Source organism: Trachypithecus francoisi, unplaced genomic scaffold (genome assembly GCF_009764315.1).
Source record: "Trachypithecus francoisi isolate TF-2019V2 unplaced genomic scaffold, Tfra_2.0 Lachesis_group6, whole genome shotgun sequence".
Classification (NCBI taxonomy): domain Eukaryota; kingdom Metazoa; phylum Chordata; class Mammalia; order Primates; family Cercopithecidae; genus Trachypithecus; species Trachypithecus francoisi.
Window position 1 is genome coordinate 114,975,323 of NW_022681471.1, and position 22,922 is coordinate 114,998,244.

The 22,922-nt window shown below is 37.7% G+C and overlaps 1 protein-coding gene across 1 annotated transcript in view; it reads left to right on the top strand.

Annotated features, from left to right (window-relative positions):
- Positions 1 to 22,922, top strand: part of RPS6KA3 (ribosomal protein S6 kinase A3) — a 126,123-nt gene that overhangs the window by 68,534 nt on the left and 34,667 nt on the right. Inside the window, 6 exon segments of the mRNA XM_033201420.1 lie at positions 5,035 to 5,115; positions 5,917 to 5,996; positions 6,590 to 6,696; positions 11,629 to 11,666; positions 12,194 to 12,336; positions 13,946 to 14,016. Of these exon segments, the coding sequence (XP_033057311.1) occupies positions 5,035 to 5,115; positions 5,917 to 5,996; positions 6,590 to 6,696; positions 11,629 to 11,666; positions 12,194 to 12,336; positions 13,946 to 14,016 (520 nt within the window).

Consider the following 22,922-nt stretch of genomic DNA (forward strand, 5'->3'; position numbering starts at 1 on the left):
ATTTGAAGGTGTTGCTTCCATTGTCTTCTAGTTTCCTGTGTTACAGTGATGAAGTTTAATTGCTGGTCTCACTCCCAGTCCTTGTGTGTAAGCTGCTTTTCCTCTTTGGAAGTCTTTAGAATCTACTCTTTATTCCTGTTGTTGTGAAATTTATATAGTGGTATTCTTCAGTATGGGTTTCTAAAACTATATCATATCATATATGAGGTGGTCTCTTTCAACCTAAAAACTCATTTCTTCAGTCTTGGGAAAGTTTTTGTCATTTATTCTACATTTGTAAGTGCTACTCTTTGGAATATGTTGGTTAAATCTCCTGAATTGTTCCTTAATTTTCTTTATTTTTCCATCTTCTATTTTCCATTTTTTCTATTTTCTGTGAAATTTCTTCAACCATCTTCCAACCCTTCTATTGACCCTTTTGTTTCTGCCATCGCTTTTCATTTCCTAGATTTTCTTGTTCTCTGATTATTTCATTAAAACATTTTTTAATTATGGAAAGTATCAAACATTTAAGAAAGAGACAGAAAAATATAGTGAGCCCCCATATACCCTTCTCCCTGCTTCAACATTTATCAACTCATGGTCAGCCTTTTTTCATCAGTGTTCTCCTTCTTCTCCTCTTGATATTTTGAATGAAATCTCAGATACTATAGAATTTCTTCATAAATATTTTAGTATATATCTCTAAAAGATAGACTCCTGGCTGGGTACAGTGGCTCATGCCTGTAATCCCAACACTTTGGGAGGCCGAGGTGGGTGGATCACGAGGTCAGGAGTTTGAGACCAGCCTGACCAACCAATATGGTGAAATCCCCTCTCTACTAAAAATACAAAAATTAGCTGGGCATGGTGGCGGGCACCTGTAATCCCAGCTACTCGGGAGGCTGAGGCAGGAGAATTGTTTGTACCCGGGAGGCAGAGGTTGCAGTGAGTCGAGATCACGCCAGTGCACTCCAGCCTGGGCACCAGGGCGAGACTCTCTCTCAAAAAAAAAGACTCCTAAAAGAATTAATTCAACTGTATTATCATACCTTAAAAATGAGCATAAAGATATCCAGTCTTTGTTCACATTGCTAGTTGTCCCTACTATTAAAATTTGTGTTTCTGGCCGGGCACGGTGGCTCAAGCCCGTAATCCCAGCACTTTGGGAGGCCGAGACGGGCGGATCACGAGGTCAGGAGTTTGAGACCATCCTGGCTAACACGGTGAAACCCTGTCTCTACTAAAAATACAAAAAGCTAGCCGGGCGAGGTGGCTGGCGCCTGTAGTCCCAGCTACTCGGGAGGCTGAGGCAGGAGAATGGCGTAAACCCAGGAGGCGGAGCTTGCAGTGAGCTGAGATCCGGCCACTGCACTCCAGCCTGGGCGACAGAGCGAGACTCTGTCTCAAAAAAAAAAAAAAAAAATTTGTGTTTCTTTATGCAGTCTGTTTAAATTAGGATTCATACATATAAGGTCTCAACTTTGCAATTGGTTGATATCTTTTTAAGTCTTTTCATCTATGAGCTCTTTCTCTATTTCTTATCTTTTTCTTGTAGTTTATTTGTTGAGGATACTTGTTCCTTCCTCCACCCCACCACCCTTTTTAAACAAGAACAAGAAGCTTTAAAAAGGGTGAGGTGCCATATTATCTTTGCTCCCACAATGGATATAAATTACAAGAATGAGTTTTGTTTTGTTGTGTTGTGTTTAAGTTATCTTCTGTTCCTCACATTGTTTGTTTCCCTTTATTCCATTTTTCTGTTTATGTTGATGTTTTTCATGTTTAGAGCCTTTATCCAAATGCTTGGGGATCTTTTGCTATCTTTTCTTAAGAGTCAGCTGCTAGAAAGCTGATTGAAAAGAGTTCAATGGCAAGAATTTGCTTATTTTTCATTGGCTTCCTTTCCTTAGGCTTAGATTTTTAGCTTTCTCTGGTCTGCTTTGTTAGTTACCACTTACCCATCTTCTACTATTGCTTCCTGTCCTTGTGAGTTGATACAGTTTTTCCATTATTGTCATTTCCATGGGGTTTTGGGAGAATATAGAGAGTAGAATATCCATGTTTAACCAGAAGTCTCTTCCCATTTTAAAGTTCCTATTAATACGATAAATGGCGCCAAATAGAAGTCAATAACGTTAGATAAAGTTAGTGGGGACTTCTATCCTATTAAAGTGGTCTGTTTGTCTAAAAGCTTTTGTAAACTGCCTAAAAAGGTTTCTTAATACATAGTCCTAGAAACATAAACAACATTTCTTCTTCTTCATTCTCATGTTTAGTCAAGAAGGGCTTAAATCTAATAATTACTCTAGAAGAAAAAATATTTCAGAGGTTATCTAGTTGCTTTGCCAGCATGAGTTAGTATTACGAATTCTGTGTTGGGATTAGAAGCTGGCCAATATAAAACATGCCTTCTTCTGAATTAGTATATACTAATCAAAATTCCTCATGATAGGATGATTTAGAATTGTCACTAGGTCTTTACATAAGCAAAAGAAACGAGATTAGAATTATGACACAGGCCTACCTTAGACAAAATGAAGGAATTCTTTAGTAAAGGACTCTCACTGTTCATTTTCAGTTAAACAAGGTCTCATCAATGTTACATATAAGGAAATGTTGAAGAGAAAATTATCTCACAAGAAAATCATGTTGGTTCCAATCCTTCGTTTTATAGAGGAGGAAACAGGAAATCCCTGAGAAATGAAATTATTTGACCAAGGTAGTTATGAGTTCATCTAGTTATTAGTATAGCCACTAAACTGTAGTTCTTGACTCCCAAATAATTGTTCTTTTCATTGTGGTAAAATAAGAGAAGAGGGATATACAGTGCATGTATTGATGGATATTTTTGCTGCTTACTGAGCAGAGGAGGTATTTTTAAGTGATAAACCTTGTATACTTACTGAAAGATGTAGGACTTTGGAATCCACCTTTAAGGTGATAGGAACTAATCCAAAATTGTGTGATAATAATGAGAAAAGGATAGATTTAGGCTAGACTGGAACAGAAATATCAGCAGGTATTGGTGATAAACTTCACTCACATAAAAAGTACAAAGGGCATATCAGGCTGGGCATGGTGGCCCATGCCTGTAATCCCAGCACTTTGGGAGGCAGAGGCAGGTGGATCACCTGAGGTCAGGAGTTTGAGACCAGCCTGGCCAACATGGTGAAACCCCATCTCTACTACAAATACAAAAATTAGCCAGGTGTGGTGGCGCAAGCCTGTAATCTCAGCTACTCGGGAGGCTGAGGCAGGAGAATCGCTTGAACCAGGAGGGGGAGGTTGCAGTAAGCCGAGGTCGCACCACTGCACTTCAGCCTGGGCGACGGCGATACCCTATCTCAAAAGAAAGGGGGCATATCAGATATAACAAGGAAGACACCAGAGTTGTATCAATAGGGCAAGGTAGTGAAATCAGAGATTGCTATTGAATTTGATATACTAACTGGACAGGTCAGTTAAAAGAGCTACATGTACATCAAGAGCAATTGATTCCTATTTCTGGTTTGCCCATTTTCAGTCAGTGGCATGAAAATCTCCCAGTTGGGGATAGAAAACTGGTAGAATGGAAAAAATAGGGCATTTTTTTGCTGCTTTGTTTATTTTCCCCAGAGGTCTTATTTCTGCATTTTAAATATCTGCATTCACCCTAAACTGAAAATAAAACCAACTCAACTTTCTCCCTCCACCAGAGAGTCTCCTATTCATTCTATTTTAATGTTTCATATAACCATTCAGAGTACTTAGAATGTATTATAATCATTTATTTACTTGGTTGTCCTTCCCACTGGATCAGGAGCTTCTTGAAGATTATCTTATTTGTATGTATATCCCTAGTGCATTGCACATACACTTTGCTCGGGAAATATTTGGTTGCTGGATAAAAGCTTTGCTCACAGGGTCAAATGTAAATTCATCTTGGCATTCCAACTTGTCAAGAATCTGGATCCTCTCACCTTGGCACAGTAGTAAATCTCATTTGATTCCTTCTTGTTCATCATTCATGCCTTCATGTCTTTGGTTGCACTGGGTACTCCATGCTTAGACTCTTGTTTTCTAGGGCCTATCCTTCCTACCCATCTAAATATCCCCTCCAAAAGTCTTAAAGCTTGCGCCCTGACCCTACATCTTTCTTCTAGCCTTCCCATGCAAGTAAGACGGATCTTGCCCTTCTCTGAATCCCGCAGTACTCATTGCTGGTAGTAAATTGTTTTATCCCTTAATCATATTCATGGTGCTACTTTGGATATAATAACAATAGCTACCATTTAATTGAATATCTCATGCATACCAGGCTCTAGGTACATACCTTATCTCAAATGATCACATGCTCCTCAAAGCTACAGTAGTGTTATCCCCATTGTATAGCTGAAAGGTAACTGAGTCTCAAAGAATTTAAATAAGTATCTTGCTTGTGATTGTACTGATCTTGTGATGCTTAAGTTTTTGTCAAAAAAAAGATTACACAGATCTGAATTCATATCTTTCTGTCTAAACTCCAAAAAACACTTGCTCTTTCAGCTGTACCACAGTATGTTCTCTCTCTCTCCCTCTTGCTTCCTTTCTTCTTCCCTCAAAATAGACCTCTTTGGATATAACTGTCCTTTACCCCATGTCTGCCCCATTTTAGGTATGCTTAATGAATGTTTGTTGAGTTTGATTGATAGGACTGATGGAATGTTGAAGCCTATTTGTTTTTTATGTTTTACTATTAGGATGCCTTGATTTTTAAAAGTTGCATGCTTTTTTGTCATTTGCCACAGCTGTGATTAAAATACTTGTGCATTTGATGTTAAAGCCAATACCTAATATTTTCTCTGTATTTTTTCCAACTTAAAAGCATGGATTTTATAAATAAACACTACTTCCTTTGGTTATGTAATGTAGTAAAAGATATTATTATTTATTTTGTAAATTCAAGAATGACAAAACATTCACATTTTAGTACACATAAGCAAAATTTTATTTAACATGGGCACCAAAAAGAATTTGTTTTGAAGATTATCTTTGAAAGATATTACAATGTAGCATACATACAATCTTTTATAGTTCGAGACCGAGTTCGGACAAAAATGGAACGTGATATCTTGGTAGAGGTTAATCATCCTTTTATTGTCAAGTTGCATTATGGTAAGTATGAACCGTCTCCCACATCATCCCTTCACCTCATCCCTCAGAATCCCTGAGGACATTCAGATAAACTAATATAAATATATATATATATTTGTATGTGGTTAGCAGATCTTTTATAGTAAAAAGTCATGAAAATTAAACCATTATTTCTTAGACAAACTTTAGAAGCTTTTATTGTGTTTAGCTTATGTTTTTAAAAAATATTGTAAAGTTAGTTTCTGAGTGGTAGCCATAGGAACAGGTAATGATAATTATTGCTTTTTTATTGTAATAATAATGAATAATAATATGCTAGCCTTTTATAGCCTATATGTGTAAGCCAACCCCAAAGGCCAAAGAGATCCCTAATGTGAACATCCTAAAACCATTGTCACTGCTGTTCTTTTCCCCAAAGCCATATGCTTTTTCTCAGTGGGTAAAGGTGTGATGATTCTTACTATGTGTGATTAAACCTAACCAACCCACATTTTTTTCTGTAGCTAGTGGCATGGTTTTTGTATGTTATTTCGTAGTTCAGTAAGTCATTTTTTGTTAGGAGTTTTTCTTATGTATCATGGGTTTAGAACTGGTGTATTCCTGAGTGACTTGCCTGTTGAAAATCTAGTGATTCCATAATAAGAAGCACTGTATTTAACATTTCCACATGGAAACTAAGATAAATCAGTGGTTTTCTCCTAAGTAAAAGTAAGTTTGGACATTTGATATAATTATTTGCTATAATATTCGTTTGTGAATGACCTAATGTAAGCCTAAAAAAATTGTGGTGAACTAAATGAAAATTTTCATTTCTTCATTCAGCTTTTCAAACTGAAGGGAAGTTGTATCTCATTTTGGATTTTCTCAGGGGAGGAGATTTGTTTACACGCTTATCCAAAGAGGTATATAATTAATCTCTATTTTTAATCTATTTATATGCATCCTGTTTGAACTAAAGCTTTGTTATATTTCAGTATTATGCTTACTGTATTTTCTCTAGTGGCACAAGATTCTTGAAGAATCAGACCCAAAAAGAGTTCTTTTCCTACCTTTTGAATTTATTCTGAAAGCAGGACTTTAAATTGACAAATAAACAGTCTTTGTCTTAACCCTGCTTCTCTTATAGTTTTTTCCAGAAGCAATAATGTATCAACAAGGTATCCTTAAACAATTAGTACTGGAAATGAAGTGTGCATTTTAAAGATCACTTTTCATTTCTAAAATGTTACTGTCATGGGACAACAGTGGCACAACCTGAATATACTTGTTACTTAACAACAAAATGAAAAATTATTTCTCCCATAGTGTATAGTTAGTATTTAGTAAGTGATTGGTTGACTGATTAGATAATTTTGCAAATTCCTTTCATGAGTAAATTGTAAACAAAGCTATGTATAATTATCATATTTATAAAATTTTTAGTCCTAGAGTGGAACTTTAAAAATTACAGACACAAAAAGAAAATAAATTTAGAAAAATTATTGTTTTATTTTAGGTGATGTTCACAGAAGAAGATGTCAAATTCTACTTGGCTGAACTTGCACTTGCTTTAGACCATCTACATAGCCTGGGAATAATTTATAGAGACTTAAAACCAGAAAAGTAAGGAATCATGCTAAGTTGAATACAATGTAATATAATTGTTTAGGAGATTATAAAAAAATCAAGTGATTTCATGAGACTCCCACAGTATTGCCCTAGCGTGCCTGTGCTTCACATCTCTGCTAACACTGTAGTTTCATACTTTAAAAATCTCATTTAATCAAAAAATACTGTTTTTGTGTGCATTCTTTGATTTTTTTTTTTTTTAAGATGAAGTTTTGCTCTTGTTGCCCAGGCTGGAGTGCAGTGGTGCAATCTCAGCTCACTGCAATCTCCACCTCCCAGATTCAAGCAATTCTCCTGCGTTAACCTCCCGAGTAGCTGGGATTACAGGTGCCTGCCAACACACCCAGCTAATTTTTGTATTTTTAGTAGAAACAGGGTTTCACCATGTTGGCCAGGCTGGTCTCGAACTCCTGACCTCAGGTGATCCACCTGCCTCAGCCTCCCAAAGTGCTGGGATTACAGGCATGAGCCACCACAGCCGACCCATTTTTTTATTTTTAATGAGGTTGAAATCTACATTCATTGGCAATTTGTATTTTTGTGTGAATTTTCTGCTCATGGCCTTTGTTCATTTTTCTTTTGGAATGTTATTTTTGGCCTGGCATGGTGGCTCACACCTGTAATCCAAGCACTTCTGGGAGGCTGAATTGCATAAGCCCAGGAGTTGGAGACCAGTGTGGGCAACATGGCAAAACCCCGTCTCTACAAAATATTAGCTGGGCATGGTGGCACATGCCTGTAGTCCCGACTACTCGGGAGGCTGAGGCAGGAGGATTGCTTGAGCCTGGCGCATCGAGGCTGCAGTGAGCCAAGATTGCTCCGTTGCACCTCCAGCCTGGGCAACAGAGTGAGACCCTGTCTCAAAAAAAAAAAAAAAAATTACATTTTTTCTAGTCTTACATTTTAACTTTATGTTGTTTAATTTATGCATTTTTTTTCTTCAGGCAGATCTACCAGTCTTCTTTCGTGATTTATTCTGACTTTCATTCTTAGGCTTTCCCGAGTTCTGTGATCAGATATTTTCCTTCTAATTTTATAGTTTCTTTTTTTTTTTTCTTTTAACTCCATTTTTTAGAAATTTTTTGGTAGGAGGGTTGATATAGAGCTAACCCTTTCTTTCCCCCAAATACCATTTATCGAAAATTTTCTTCTCCATGTAATTTCAAATTTTAAGTGTGAAATGAGCAAATTTCCCACAGGTTTGATAGTAACAGTCATCAAGAAGCGGATATTATTTAAATTGTACACACTTCTGTTTTAATTTGTTAATGTTTACCACTGAGTAAGAAAGCACCCCCCCCCCCGCCTTTTATAAGCATTTAAGCACAAGCCTTGCTCTACCAGGAATATTTTTAAACAGCTTTATTGAGTGTAATTCATATGTTAAACAAATCATTGCCTGGGTACAGTGGCTCATGCCTGTAATCCCAGCCCTTCGGGAGGCCGAGGTAGGTGGATCACTTGAGGTCAGGAGTTTGAGACCAGCCTGGCCAACATGGTGAAACCCCGTCTCTATTAAAAATACAAAAATTAGCGGGCGTGGAGGTGCACACCTGTAATCTCAGCTACTCGAGAGACTGAGGCAGGAGAATCGCTTGAATCCAGGAGGTGGAGGTTGCAGTGAGCTGAGATGGCGCCACTGCACTCCAACCTGGGTGACAAGAGCGAAACTCAGTCTCAAAAAAGGAAAAGTATATAATTCATTGATTTTTAGTATATTCACAGCGTTGTACAACCATCATATTTATCAAGAATTTTGAATATTACTCACGGATATGAACAGACACTTCTCAAAAGAAGACATTTATGTGGCCAACAAATGAAAAAAAAGCTCATCATCCCTGATCATTAGAGAAATGCAAATCAAAACCACAATGAGATACCATCTCATACCACTTAGAATGGCGATCATTAAAAAGTCAGGAAACAACAGATGCTGGAGAGGATGTGGAGAAATAGTAATGCTTTTACACTATTGGTGGGAGTGTTAATTAGTTCAATCATTGTGGAAAACAGTGTGGCGATTCCTCAAGGATCTACAACCAGAAATACCATTTGACCCAGTAGTCCCATTACTGGGTATATATACCCCAACGATTATAAATCATTCTACTATAAAAACGCATGCACATGCATGTTTATTGCAGTGCTATTCACAATAGCAAAGACTTGAAACCAACCCAAATGCCCATCAGTGCTAGACTGGATAAAGAAAATGTGGCACATATACACCATGGAATACTATACAGCCATAAAAAAGGCTGAATTCATGTCCTTTGCAGGGACATGGATGAAGCTGGAAACCATCATTCTCAGCAAACTTAACATAGAAACAGAAAACCAAATACTGCATGTTCTCATAAGTGGGAGTTGAACAATGAGAACGCATGGACACAGGGAGGGGAACATCACACACTGGGGCCTGTCAGGAGCTGGGGGCTAGGAGAGGGATAGCATTAGGAGAAATGCCTAATGTAAATTATGGGTTAATGGGTACAGCAAACCACCATGGCACGTGTATACCTATGTAACAAACCTGCACGTTCTGCACATGTATCCTAGAACCTAAAGCATAATAAAAAAAATGTTAGTATGAAATGCAAATTCTATATTAACACCAGAAGAGGGGAAATGCTCATCTGGAACTCTTCTAAGTGATCATTTAGAGATTGTTATACTTTTATATTTTATGTTTGTTTTTTATTGTTTTTGGATAAGTTTCATATGGTTTTGTTTTTATTCCCCAAATAACTGCTGAGTTTTCCTGATTATTTTCCCAACTTATAACTATTGTGACACAAAATATAATTATTGGTGAGAATGAATATTCAAGCATATAGTCCTTAGAAAAATTACTATAAACATAAGATTAAACATTCATAAAAATGTGTTTTATACTATTTAATTGAATGTATTTACCATAGACCATTGTATTGGCATTGGTCATAAAGTTATATTAAAGTATGAGCCTTGTCTCAAGGCTTTAATAAGATCAGATGTAAAGAAGATTGCTTATATTAAGATCTTAAACATACATGTCTAGATGATGCTATTAATTCGAAATAACACTTACTTGGTAAATCATACAAGTAAATACCATCATACAGAACTTGGGAGGAATTTAAATTTTTAGGCCAAATATTTTATGAACTGTTAAGGGTTTTTCAGATTCTTTTAAACTAGAACTCTGTTATAATAAATATGACTAAAAATAATTAGTAACCGTTGAAAAGGAATGTTGTTTATTGAGAGTGATACAGTTGACTTTTCTTTCAAAGATACAGTATAAGCATGGTTATCTTAAAAGAATGCATTGCTATAGAAGGCACAACTAATGCCTTTCAGCCATATTATCCTTTTTTCTTTCAGAATTACCAAGAATGACTTGAAGTTTGTTTTGTTTTTAGAACTGTTTTTCGTGTATTCATTAGAAGGGAGGATGATTTCTATAGTACCTAATAATGCCCTTTATATTCTCTAAATGTGTTGATCTCTTCATAATCAAGCGTAACCAATACTAATATTTTTTATAACAAGTGCTTGTGATGAAAGATACTTGAAAAATACGTCCCTACTGAATTACCTTCAGTGGTAAAGTTTGTTGTAATTATGTTTGCGTTTATGAAATAGAAAGGTTGGTAATACTTTTGTTATAGTAAAATTTTGTAACAAAATTTGACTTGCACATTTTTTAGTTAAAAGTAAGGAAATGCCTATATTGTGGGATAGCTTTAAATATAAGTGAAACAGTTTATTGCTTGACCCCATACCTATCCAGAAATATTAGGTTGGTGCAAAAGCAATTGCGGTTTTTGCCATTACTTTTAATTACTTCTGCACCAACTTAACACAATTACTGACTTACAGCTTAGTACTCTCTCCTTTCTGTAGCTCCTTGATTAATAGCATTACTCTCCACTCAAGTATCTGCTCAAGCCAGAAATGTGAGGGTCATTCTCCAGTTGTTCTTTATTATGACCCAGTGAGTTCACTAAATGCACTTTATTTTCTCTGTAAATTTCTCTACCCTCCATGAATGTACACCTTTTATGGTCTCCCTTGTCCTTGAGAAGAAGCCCAAACTATTTGGAATGCCCTGTAGGCCCTTTGCAAACAGGCCTTATTCATTCAGCATTTCTTATTTGTACTGTACACTGCCAGACACTGAGCTATAAAGATGAATAAGGTCAAACCTTCTAGGAGCTCACAGTTTTTTGGGAAAGAGAGAAAACCTGGAGAATATGTATAGTGAAGGGAGGGGTCAATGAAAAACAAGGAGTATGGGGAGGGAGAAGAAGATTGTGTAAAGGTTGTGTCAGGAAAAAAAGTAATAATAAGGAAATAATGATTGAGTCAAATACCTTTAAAATGACCAAGAGAGCTGGGCACGCAGTGGTTCACACCTTAGGGAATAATCCCAGGACTTAGGGAGGCAGAAGCAAGAGGATAGCTTGAGCCCAGCAGTTCAGGACCTGCCTGGGCAACGTAGTGAGACCCTATTCTCCACAAAAAGGAAAAAAAGGCAAAATAAAATAACCAAGAGAATGATACGTCTGATGCTTTTGAATTAAATGTGTGGACCCTCTGTCTATTAATGCAGGCACTAGGGGATTTAGTCAAACTATGTCTGCAGAAAGGCATTAGAAAGAGCAGCTGGGAAGAGTACAGGTGATTTGATTCTTTTCCTAATAATTTCCAAGTACTCCTGGCATATTAATACAAGTTTATGGCATTGCCTTTGGGATTTGTTATAAATGTGTGTCCAAAAAATAATTTGTTCCTCCTTTGCCTTTGCCATCTTATTCACAGTCTAAAGCAATATTTTAGAATAAATGTGGTGATCTGATGCTTAAGGATGTAATTTCAGTCTTAGCTTCTATAAATCTCTATTTAGTGTTCTTAAAAGATTTTCTTTGTTTTTTTCAGCATACTTCTTGATGAAGAAGGTCACATCAAGTTAACAGGTAAAAAAAAAAATCCTCATTTTATTAAAATATTTTCTCCTACAATATATACTTTCCTTTAAGGTTGATTGAGGTACAAATATTGAGTAATACACTGTATTAAAATTAAAAACTTGTATTAGAGCCAGGCGTGGTGGCTCACCCCTGTAATCTCAGCATTCTGGGAGGCCAAGGCAGGTGGATCACTTGAGGTCAGGAATTCAAGATTAGCCTGGCCAACATGGTGAAACCCCATTTCTATTAAAAATACAAAAAAATGAGTTGGGCGTGGTGGTGCACGCCTGTAATCCCAGTCACTTGGGAGGCTGAGGCAGGAGCATCACTTGAACCCAGGAGGCAGAGGTTGCAGTGAGCCAAGATGGCGCCACTGTACTCCAGCCTGGGCGACAGAGTGAGACTCCGTCTCAAAAAAACAAAAACAGAAAAAAACTTGTATTAGAAAATTTAAATGATTAATGTCAGAACTCAAAGTTTAAAATTTGCATGTGCAAATTTATGTAGGATATTTATGATATTTGTTTTGGCAGATTTCGGCCTAAGTAAAGAGTCTATTGACCATGAAAAGAAGGCATATTCTTTTTGTGGAACTGTGGAGTATATGGCTCCAGAAGTAGTTAATCGTCGAGGTCATACTCAGAGTGCTGACTGGTGGTCTTTTGGTGTGTTAATGGTAAGGTTTGAATTTGGGGTTTTTTGGGGGGAAAGGAGGTTGTTTGTTAAGTGAGGATTAGCAGTGAATGTTAAACTGGTGTTTTTATTTTCTTTATTTTATACCATATGTAATAAGTAACCAAGAAAAATTATTATATGCAGTATAGAAGGACTATGAAATCTATTAGCTGGTTCTATCTCATCCTAATTTGAAAAGGCAAAAAAAAAAAAAAAAAATTACCATAGATTTCCTGCTAATAGTAACAATCTAAAGCATTAATGGTATTTACTCTTTTGGAGAAACTGGTCCAGAAATCTATTAGTAAGTGACCCTTAAAATAAGTTCGTTTGGCCGGGTTCAGTGGCTCACACCTGTAATCCTAGCACTTTGGGAGGCTGAGGCGGGTGGATCACCTGATGTCAGGAGTTCAAGACCAGCTTGGCCAACATGGCAAAACCCCATCTCCACTAAAAATACAAAAATTAGCCAAGCAGGATGGCATACACCTGTAATCCCAGCCACACAGGAGACTGAGACTGGAGAATCGCTAGAATCTGGGAGGCAGAGGTTGCAGTGAGCCAAGATGATGCCACTGCACTCCAGCCTGGGCAACAGAGCAAGACTGTGTCTCAAAAAAAATAAAATAAGTTCTGCCAGGCGCAGTGGCTCACGCCTATAATTCCAGCACTTTGGGAGGCCAAGGCAGACAGATCATTTAAACTCAGGAGTTCGAAACCACCCTGGCCAACATGGTGCACCCCGTTTCTGCTAAAAGTACAAAAATTAGGCTGGGCGTGGTGACTCATGCCTGTAAAACCAGCCTGGACAATATGGTGAAACCCCATCTCTACTACAACTACAAAAAAATTAGCCAGGCATGATGGCACATACCTGTAATCCCAGCTACTTGGGAGGCTGAGGCAGGAGAATCACTTGAACCCAGGAGACGGAGATTGCAGTGAGCCAAGATCGTGCCACTGCAGTCCAACCTGGGTGACAGAGTGAGACTGTGTCTCAAAAAAAATAAAATGCAAGTTCATATGAAATTAGCATATTTATCAAATTGTTCACATATCTACACTTTAAAATTGCCATTTGAAATGTGATTGTTGAAGCTGAGCATGGTGGCCCATGCCTCTAATCTCAGCACTTTGAGAGGCTGAGGGGGAGGATCCCTTGAGTCCAAGAGTTCAAGACCAACCTGGGCAACATACTGAGACCTCGTTTCTACAAAAAAATATGTACAAAATTAGCCAGTCATGGTGGCACAGGCTTGTAGTCCCAGCTATTCAGGTAGCTGAGGTGGGAGAATTGCTTCAGCCCAGGAGATGGAAACTGCAGTGAGCCGAGATTGCACCACTGCACTCCAGCCTGGGCTACAGAGCCAGGCCCTGTCTCAAAAATAAAAATGTGATTGATTTCCATTAAAAAAAAAAAACTGTATAGCTCAGTTGTTTTAGGAATTATCAAGAACTTCAGTAACGAATATGGTAGAAATAGAAAACACTTATTACATAGTAATTTTAAAATATTTGGTTATAATTAAGATGATGCTTTTTTTTTGCCTTCTGGCCTTGAGATTTTATATTTATTGACTAATACTTCTGATTGTTTTGCCTTTCTGTAGTTTGAAATGCTTACTGGTACACTACCTTTCCAAGGAAAAGATCGAAAAGAAACAATGACTATGATTCTTAAGTAAGTACTCCCTTAATATAGATGTTTTGATGAGATTTTAAAATAAATGCTTCAGGCTGGGTGCCGTGGCTCATGCGTGCAATCCCGGCACTTTGGGAGGGCGAGGCAGATGGATCACTTGAGATCAGGAGTTCGAGACCAGCCTGGCCAACATGGTGAAATCCCATCTCTACTAAAAATACAAAACTTAGCCAGGCGTGGTAGTGCACACCTGTAGTCTCAGCTACTCGGGAGACTGAGGCGGGAGAATCCCTTGAACCCAGGAGGTGGAGGTTGCAGTGAACTGATATTGCACCACTGCACTCCATCCTGGGCAACAGAGCGAGACTCTATCTCAAAAAAAGTAAAATAAAATAAATGTTTCACACTAAAAAAATGAGATGTTAGAGTGTGGCTGTAGTATAAAAAATAACTAAGAAATTCATCAATATTACATGGTTTGAATATGAACAGACTGCATAGATTTAGAGTACTCATATTATCTTCATGTTAATAGTGAAATACTGAAAGCTTTACTTTTGAGATTTGTAATATGACAAGGATGCCCATTATTTCACTTCTGTCCACATTGTCCTGGAAGTCCTAGCCAATATGGTAAGTCAAGCAAAAAAGTAAAGTATAAGGTTTAAAAAGAAGAAATAAAATTATCATTATTTAGATAACATGACTGTATCCATAGAAGATCCAGTCATCAACCTACACAACATAGCAAAACCCTGTCTCTACAAAAAAATGCAAAAATTAGCCAGGCATGGTGGTAAGCACCTGTATTCCCAGCTACTTTGGGGGGTGGGGGATGGGGGCTAAGACAGGAGGATCATTTGAGCCCAGGAGGTTGAGGCTGCAGTGGGCTGAGATGGTTCCACTGCACCCCAGCCTGGGTGACAGAGCAAAACCCTGCCTCAAAAAAGAGAAGAAAATCCAGTGATCATATAAATTCTTGGAATTAATAAGAGTTTAGCAAAGTTACTGGATACAAGGTCAATAAACAAAAATCTATTCTGTGTCTCTATACTAGCAAAAGAAAATGGAATTTTTATCCGGGCAAAGTGGCTGACGCCTGTAATCCCAGCACTTGGCAGGCCGAGGTGGGCAGATCACCTGAGGTCCAGAGTTCGAGACCAGCGTGGCCAACATGGCGAAACCCTGTCTCTACTAAAAATACAAAAAATTAGCCGGGCATGGTGGCAGGCGCCTGTAATCCCAACTAGTCGGGAGGCTGCAGCAGGAGAATCACTTGAACCCGGGAGGCGGAGGTTGCAGTGAGCCAAGATCGTGCCACTGCGCTCCAGCCTGGGCAACAAGAGTGAAATTCCATCTCAAAAAAAAAAAAAAAAAAAATGGAATTTTCAAAGAGGTTACTGTTTACAACAATGTAAAAATTCTCAGATACCTAATGATAAATCTAGCAGAAGTTATATAAGACCTCTTGAAAAAAACAGAAAATTTTATTTAAAGAAATTTTAAAAGACCAAAATAACTTGAAAGGATATACTATGTTCATGTTATGACAGACCCAGTGTTGTAAAGATAACAGTTCTATAGATCAGTGTTATCCACTAGAAATATAATGTGAACCAGCCAGGCATGGTGGCTCATGCCTGTAATCCCAGCACTTTGGGATGCCAAGGTGGGCAGATTGCTTGAGCCCAGGAGTTTGACACCAGCTTGGACAACATGGCAAAACCCCATCTCTACAAAAATAAAAATTAAAAAATTAGCCAGATGTGGTGGCACATGCCAGTAGTCCCAGCCACTTGGGAGGCTGAGGTGAGAGGATCACTTGAGCCTGGGAGGTCAAGGCTGCAGTGAGCCCTGATCACACCACTACACTCTAACCTGAGCAACAGAGTGAAGAGCGAGACCCTGTCTCAAAAAAAAAAAAAAAGAAAGAAAGAAAATATAATGCAAACCACATACATAATTTTAAGTTTTCTAGTAGCTACATTTAAAAAAGTAAAAAGAGACAGGACGTGGTGGCTTATGCCTGTAATCCCAGCACTTTGGGAGGCTGAGGTGGGTGGATCACCTGAGGTCAGGAGTTCGAGACCAGCCTGGCCAACATGGCAAAACCCTGTCTCTACTAAAAATACAAAAATTAGCTGGGTGTGGTGGTGGGCACCTGTAATCCCAGCTACTTGGGAGGCTGAGGCAGGAGAATCACTTGAACCCGGGAGGCGGAGGTTGCAGTGAGCCAAGATCACACCACTGCACTCCAGCCTGGCTGATGAGTGAAATTCTGTCTCAAAAAATAAAAAAGTAAAAAGAAAGTTAATTGTAATATTTTATTTAACCCAGTGTACCCAAGATGTTATTTCAGCATGTAACCAATGTTAAAATATGATTGAGGTATTTGTTTACAACCAGTTTTTTTCATACTCATTTGAAATTCAGTGTATTTTACACTTGCAATGTGGATTGGCACATTTCAGGTGCTCAGTAGCCATATGTGGCTAGTGGCTACTATAATGGATGACAAAACTATAGTTTCAATGCAAATAAAATTAAAATCCTAACAATTTTTAATGTGGATCTTGATAAACTGATTCTAATATGAATACAAAAGACCAAGAATAGCTAAAATACTCTTGAAGACCAAGATAGGAAGACTTGCTTTACCAGGTATTAAGTCTTATTATAACTGTAATTAATACGGCATTGAAACAAGTGTGGAAAGTAGATCTATGCAATAGAATAAAGAGCCCAGAAACAGATCTATATATGTGGACAGTTAATTTGCAACCATTGGGAATTTCAGAGCAGTAGGGAAAGAATAGCCTTTTCTTAATAAATCATGCTGGAAAAGTTAAATATTCGTATAAAAAATAGGCAGGGAGTGGTGGCTCACACCTGTAATCCGAGCACTTTGGGAGGCTGAGGTGGGAGGATCACTTGAGGCCATGAGTTCAAGAATATAAAATTTATCCAGGCGTGGTAGTGCATACCTGTAGTCCTAGCTACTTGGGAGGCTGAGGTGGGAGAATCGCTTAAGCCAAGAAGATCAAGAGTGCAGTGAGCCATGATCATGCCACTGCCTTCCAGCCTGGGTAATAGAGCAAGACCGTGTCTCAAAAAAAATTTGCTTTAAAAAAATTTTTTTAAATTCCTACCTTCCACCATACATAAAAATCATTGCCATTCTATTTAGAACCCCAATCAATAAGAAAAAGCCAACCCAATAAAAACATGGGCAAGAGACTTAGGGATCTGACAGAAGAGAATATTCAATGGCCAAAAAACTTATGAAAAGATACTCAACCTCGTTAATCAGAAAATGCAAATTAAAATCACAAGGAAATATCACTGCATACTCACCAGAATGGCTAAATTAAAAAGACTGACAGGAGCATTCTGAACCATTTTGGCCCAGACTGCTGCCCTATTCAAAAATTTTGAAAATAAAAATAAATAAAAATAAAAAGACTGACAGTTCAAAATGGTGGGATGTGAAGCAGTGGCAACTTTTATACATAGCTGGAAGGAATATCAATACTCATATAACCACTTTGGAGAGCAGTTTTTGTCCTTATCTTTTAAAGACAAATATATGTATATCCTTATCCAGTTAGCCCCACTCCTAGACATGCACCCATGTTAAAACAATCTAGTTACTCACACATCAAAAACAAGTACAAAGTTGTTCATAGCAACATTATTTGTAATAGCCAAAAAGTGGAAACCTTATATTAACAGAAGAGTGAATTAATAAATGATGGTATATTCATACAGTCGAATACAATAGAAGTTGTATTTACTATATGTATTTTAGGCTCTGTGGGCCACACACAGCCTCTGTCACATATTCTTTGTATTTTTTTTCCAACCCTGTAAAAATATAAAACAATTCTTGAGAGCCATTCAAAAACAGGCTGAAGCCTTGGCCCATGGGTGTAGTATGCCATACAACAAAGAAAATGAACAAACCACAGTTACATGCAACAGCTTAGATAAATCTCACAAGAATGTGGAGCTAAGGAAGTTCAGACACAAAAGAAAAAGTACTGTATGATTATATTTGTAAAGTTTACAAGGCAGGCAAAACTAAAGCATAGTTTTTAGGGTTCATATTTAGATGGTTAAAAGCCTGAGGCAAAATAAAGAAAGTGGTTATACTGGATGAGAGGGTCTGGCAATGTTATGTGTCTTGGCCAGGTGACTGTTCAGTTTGTGGCAAATAATTGAGCTATGTACTTTGGGTGTTTTTGTTCGGGGTTTTTTGGGGTATTTTATATTATTCTACACAATAAAAAGGTCTAAAAAGATGTGCTACATAAATGAATGTTCACTGAACTTTCATCACTGAACCTTTGTCACTTCATCTACTTTGATCCTTCCCTTTCAGCGAACAAACACTCTTGTGTTGAAGAACTAAATCCTTCTTTGACTTGGCCTTCCTTTCAAGTTACTGTACCATCTTCCTGCATCCTTTCAACACAAAGCCTCTTTAAGAAGTAGTCTGTGCATTCTGTTACTACTTTTTTGGCTTCTTTTATTTCACAGCCTATTTGTCATTCATCCCCACCACTCTGCTGAAACTGCTCTCACTGTGGCTATCAGTGGTCTTCTGGTTGCTAAAACCAGGGGCAAGTTGTCAAAAGGATGACTCTGTACCATTCATTCACACAATTCATTTAACAGATGTTTCAGTTCTTGCTACTCATACTTGAGACATAGTATTAACAAGACTGAAAAGGTCTTTGGTGGACTTCAGAACTTATATTTTAGTGGGGGAGACAAGGAATTAATATCTAAATAATTTCAGGTAGTAATAGGAGATATAAGGATAATAAATCAGAAATCTGTACTCGTAATAGTGACCCATTACTGTATGAGGGAAGGAGCAGAAAGCAGGAACCATATTAGATGGGACACTCAAGAAAGGCATCTCTGAGTATTTGACACTGTTGGCCACTCCCTCCCTCCATCGTTTTTCATGCTTTCATCTGCTTCTCCCACCTCTCTAACCATTCCCCTTTTGGTCACTTTTACATGATTTCTTCTCTTCCTGTTTTTCCTTTTTTAATTATAAAAGTCTTCAAAAATGAATTCTCAAAAATAGAATAATTCAGTGAACACATATACCTGTCACCCAGATTCGACATTTATCAAGATTTGGCCATTTCGCTTTATCTATTCTTTTTTTCTTTTCTTTACTGAAGTATTATAAGTATTCCAGACATATCTACTTAATTCAGTTTGCCTTGCTAAAAATATGGATGTTTTCTTACACATCCACATAAAACTAGCAATAATGCTTAGGCATCATCAGTCCTTAACCAATTTTTTCAGATTTTCTTCAAAACTGTGTCTTTAGAGTTGGATCCACATCAAGCCTGCACATTCCATTTGGTTGTACTTCTTAAACTTCTGTTAGTCTAGAACAATCTATCCCTGTTTTTCCCCTGCTGTTTATTCGTAGAAACCAAGTCAGTTGTTTTATGGAACTCTGCTTTCTGGATTTATCTTGTCAAAGAATGAGACCCCCTCTCAACATCTGAAATAAAGCATAAAACTTACTTTATTGCTTGCTATGGTAAGGCTAGAGTCTCCCCAAACACAGTAGACCACTAATCTTATATAGAGTTTTGAGGAAGGGTGGAGCTCAAGAACTGGCAGATTTTCAGGTCTATAAGTGGGTTGACATTATCTGTAAGAATGTGATTATTTGGGTGGGACTGTTGTTGATCAGTGGGCACTCAGGTGTGTTTATTGGAGTGAGTCCATTCCTGTTTGGCTAATTTTCAGAGACAAAAAGCAGTTACTCATCCTTGCAGGTGTTCACTAGGCAAGTTGTCATTGATCAATTCAGTGCATTTTAAACCAACTGAAAGGATTTAAAACCAGTTCTGGTGGTTCTCTTGTTACCACGGTTACATAACATTAGTCTTTTCCTAGGAGTATGGAAACTTTTTTTATTCCCTTAGTGTTATTAACTTGATCCTGTGTCCTATTTTTGGTTAAACTGTTTTAGCAAGATTATTTCACAGCTAATACTGTGTGGTCCTTATTATATCAGGAGGCTTACAATACCTGGTTGCCCCCACTTTTAAGTGATGGGCTCCAGTGGTTGCAGCTGATTCCTCCGTAGTAGTAAAGTTCCCTGTCATGCTTTTAACTAATGGCTCTATCCATTAATAATCATTACTTGGAACAGTTATTTTATAAGGAATTCAAAAGTGATGAATTGCTTTTTTTTTAAAAAAAAAAAAAAGGGAGGGGGGTGGTTTAGAAACGAGATCTTGCTCTATTGCCCAGACTTGAATGCAGTGGCATGATCACAGCTCACTGCAACGTCAAACTCCTGGGCTAAAACAATCCTCCTGCCTCAGCCTCTCTCGAGCAGCTAGGACTACAGGTCACCACCACGCCCAGCCAAGTTCTTTATTCTCTTGTACAGATGGTATGTTGCTATGTTGCCAGGCTGGTCTCAAACTCCTGGGCTCAAGTGATCCTCCCACCTCCGCCTCCCAAAGTGTTGGGATTACAGGCATGAGCCACTATGTCTGGCCATGATTTTCTATTATTATTATTCCTTCCTCATTTATTAGCTGGTATTTTCTCAACAAACTTTCCCTCATCAACTATGATGATTTAATTACTTGAATTAAGGCTCATCCAAGAAAAAGAGAAGAAATACTTAATTATTTTCTTAATTGTTTCTAATGTCAGAGCCCTAGTTACTTCCTAGTGGGGGTAATATCCAGTGAGTTGAGTTTTTGTGTTTTGACTTTGCTTTTTCTTATTTTACTATAATAAACTAATGGGATTTAATAATCAGTGTGATTCAGCCAATTGCATTCATTATTTTTAATGCCCAAATTGTTCTTTTTCTGACTACTTTTAAATGGTCTTGTCCCCCAGAATCCATCTATGATATGCTTTTCTTCCCCCTCTGCACTCTTTCCTTACTGACTTCAGTCTTTCCTATAACTACCCTCCACATTTTAATTACTCTCAAATCACTCTTTCTTACATGAATTTACCAGGCATTAGACCTGTGTTTCCATTTACTCACCTGTCTGGCCCTCCCAAAACATATTACATGCATGACTTCACATTTTTGAACTAAAGGTATCTTTATTTGCTGTTCTTTTCTTATACTCCCAGTTATCAGCATTTTCATGCACCCTCTTTCCCAAACCAGAAACCTGGAAATTATTTTTTATTCCTTCTCTCTTTTGCATAATTAGGTATTCTCCATATTCGATCTCAGAATTATTTCACTGTTCCAGCCTTTCCTCTGAATTACACTGCTTAAAGTATTCAGAAAACAGTGACCTCTTACCCACTCTATCTGACCACATTCCTAAGTTGATTGCCTACCACTTATGACCTCTTCCCACTCCGAATTATTCTCTACTACCCTTGGAGTTACCTTCTTGAAAATAAGTCTGGTCATATTAGTTCACTGTTTCAGGACCTCTGCTGCATCCCTGTTACCTAATACAATAGTGTTTCCCTAGATTTGTCCAAGAGAGTATTAATTCTACAGGATGTTAATAAATATTCTTTGAAAAAGAGATGCTGGAAATAAATACTTAGAAAATACTGATTTCGCCCATAATCCCAGCACTTTGAGAGGCTGAGGTGGGAGGATCACTTGAGGCTAGGAGTTCGAGACCAGCCTAGCCAACATGGCAAAACTCCATCTCTACAAAAAAAAAAAATCAGCCAGGTGTGGTAGCACACACCTTTAATCCCAACTACTTGGGAGGCTGAGACTCGAGAATCCCTTGATCCCAGAAGGCAGAGGTTGCAGCGAGCCGAGATTGTGCTACTACACTCCAGCCTGGATACTCTGTCTTTAAAAAAAAAAAAAATGTTCTAGATTTCTCAGCCTTTTTATATGCAGTGCATTTTAATTCTGTGTCTCTAATAGGGGGATATAATAGATAGCATTCTACAAGCTCATTGGGTCATGAATTTTTTTATTGTTGCTAACTATCTAGAGGGATTAATGTTATTCAGTAAAATTTGGGGAAACGCTAGCCAAATGAATAAATTGTTAGCCTTTAGATTGCATTCAAGACCTTTCATAATCTCCTATGTTAAATTAAATATTCCCTACTGTTCCCTTGTCACTCTTTGCATATGTTCTTCTGCATTTGTCTCTTAATGTACTAGCATTGTCTGTATCCATCTTCACCATGGACCATGAGGTTCATGGGCTGTCTTTATCTCTGTATCCTCAGCACTAAACAGTGTCTGGCACGTAATAGCTCAGTAACAACCCACTGAATAATAAATAGATCTGTTTCTGAAATAGGAATTTTCCCCAGCTCTATTATTATTGTCATACTTACAGGATTATTGGTTTCTTTAATTTGTAGTTTGGAAAAAGAATTAAAATTAGAGCTGAAACAGCCCTTCTGGTTCATCTAGGCCAGCAGTTTTTAGACTGTGTATCTTCAATATTTCACAATCCTCTTTCCCACAGTTCCCCTTCCCTTCAGGGTCTGTTAAAGGGAATAGAAAGGAAAAAGTGGCATATGAAACACATGTTCTCTTAGCAGCTTTAAATGTTAGGTTTCTTAAATTCCCTTTGAGGAGGAGTTCGAGGCTATATGTTGGGAGCTATTGGTCTAGAGTCAAATCCCTTTGCTTATAAAGAAATGATAACAGGCCCAGAATAATTGACTTTCCCACTGTCACAAAGTTCTTGGTAACAGCCAGAACTAGGATTCAAATGATCTTACTTTCACAGTGCTCTTTGCAAAATTTTGAAAAGTGAAAAAGCTCATTAGCTTATGTGCTAAAATTCAGTTATGTGTTCACATGAAAACCTGAACATAAATGTTCACTGTAGCTTTATTCATATTAGCCCAAAACTGGGCACAACCCAAATGTCCTTCAACAGATAATGGATAAACAAACTGTGACATATTTATACAGAAGCGATACATGTA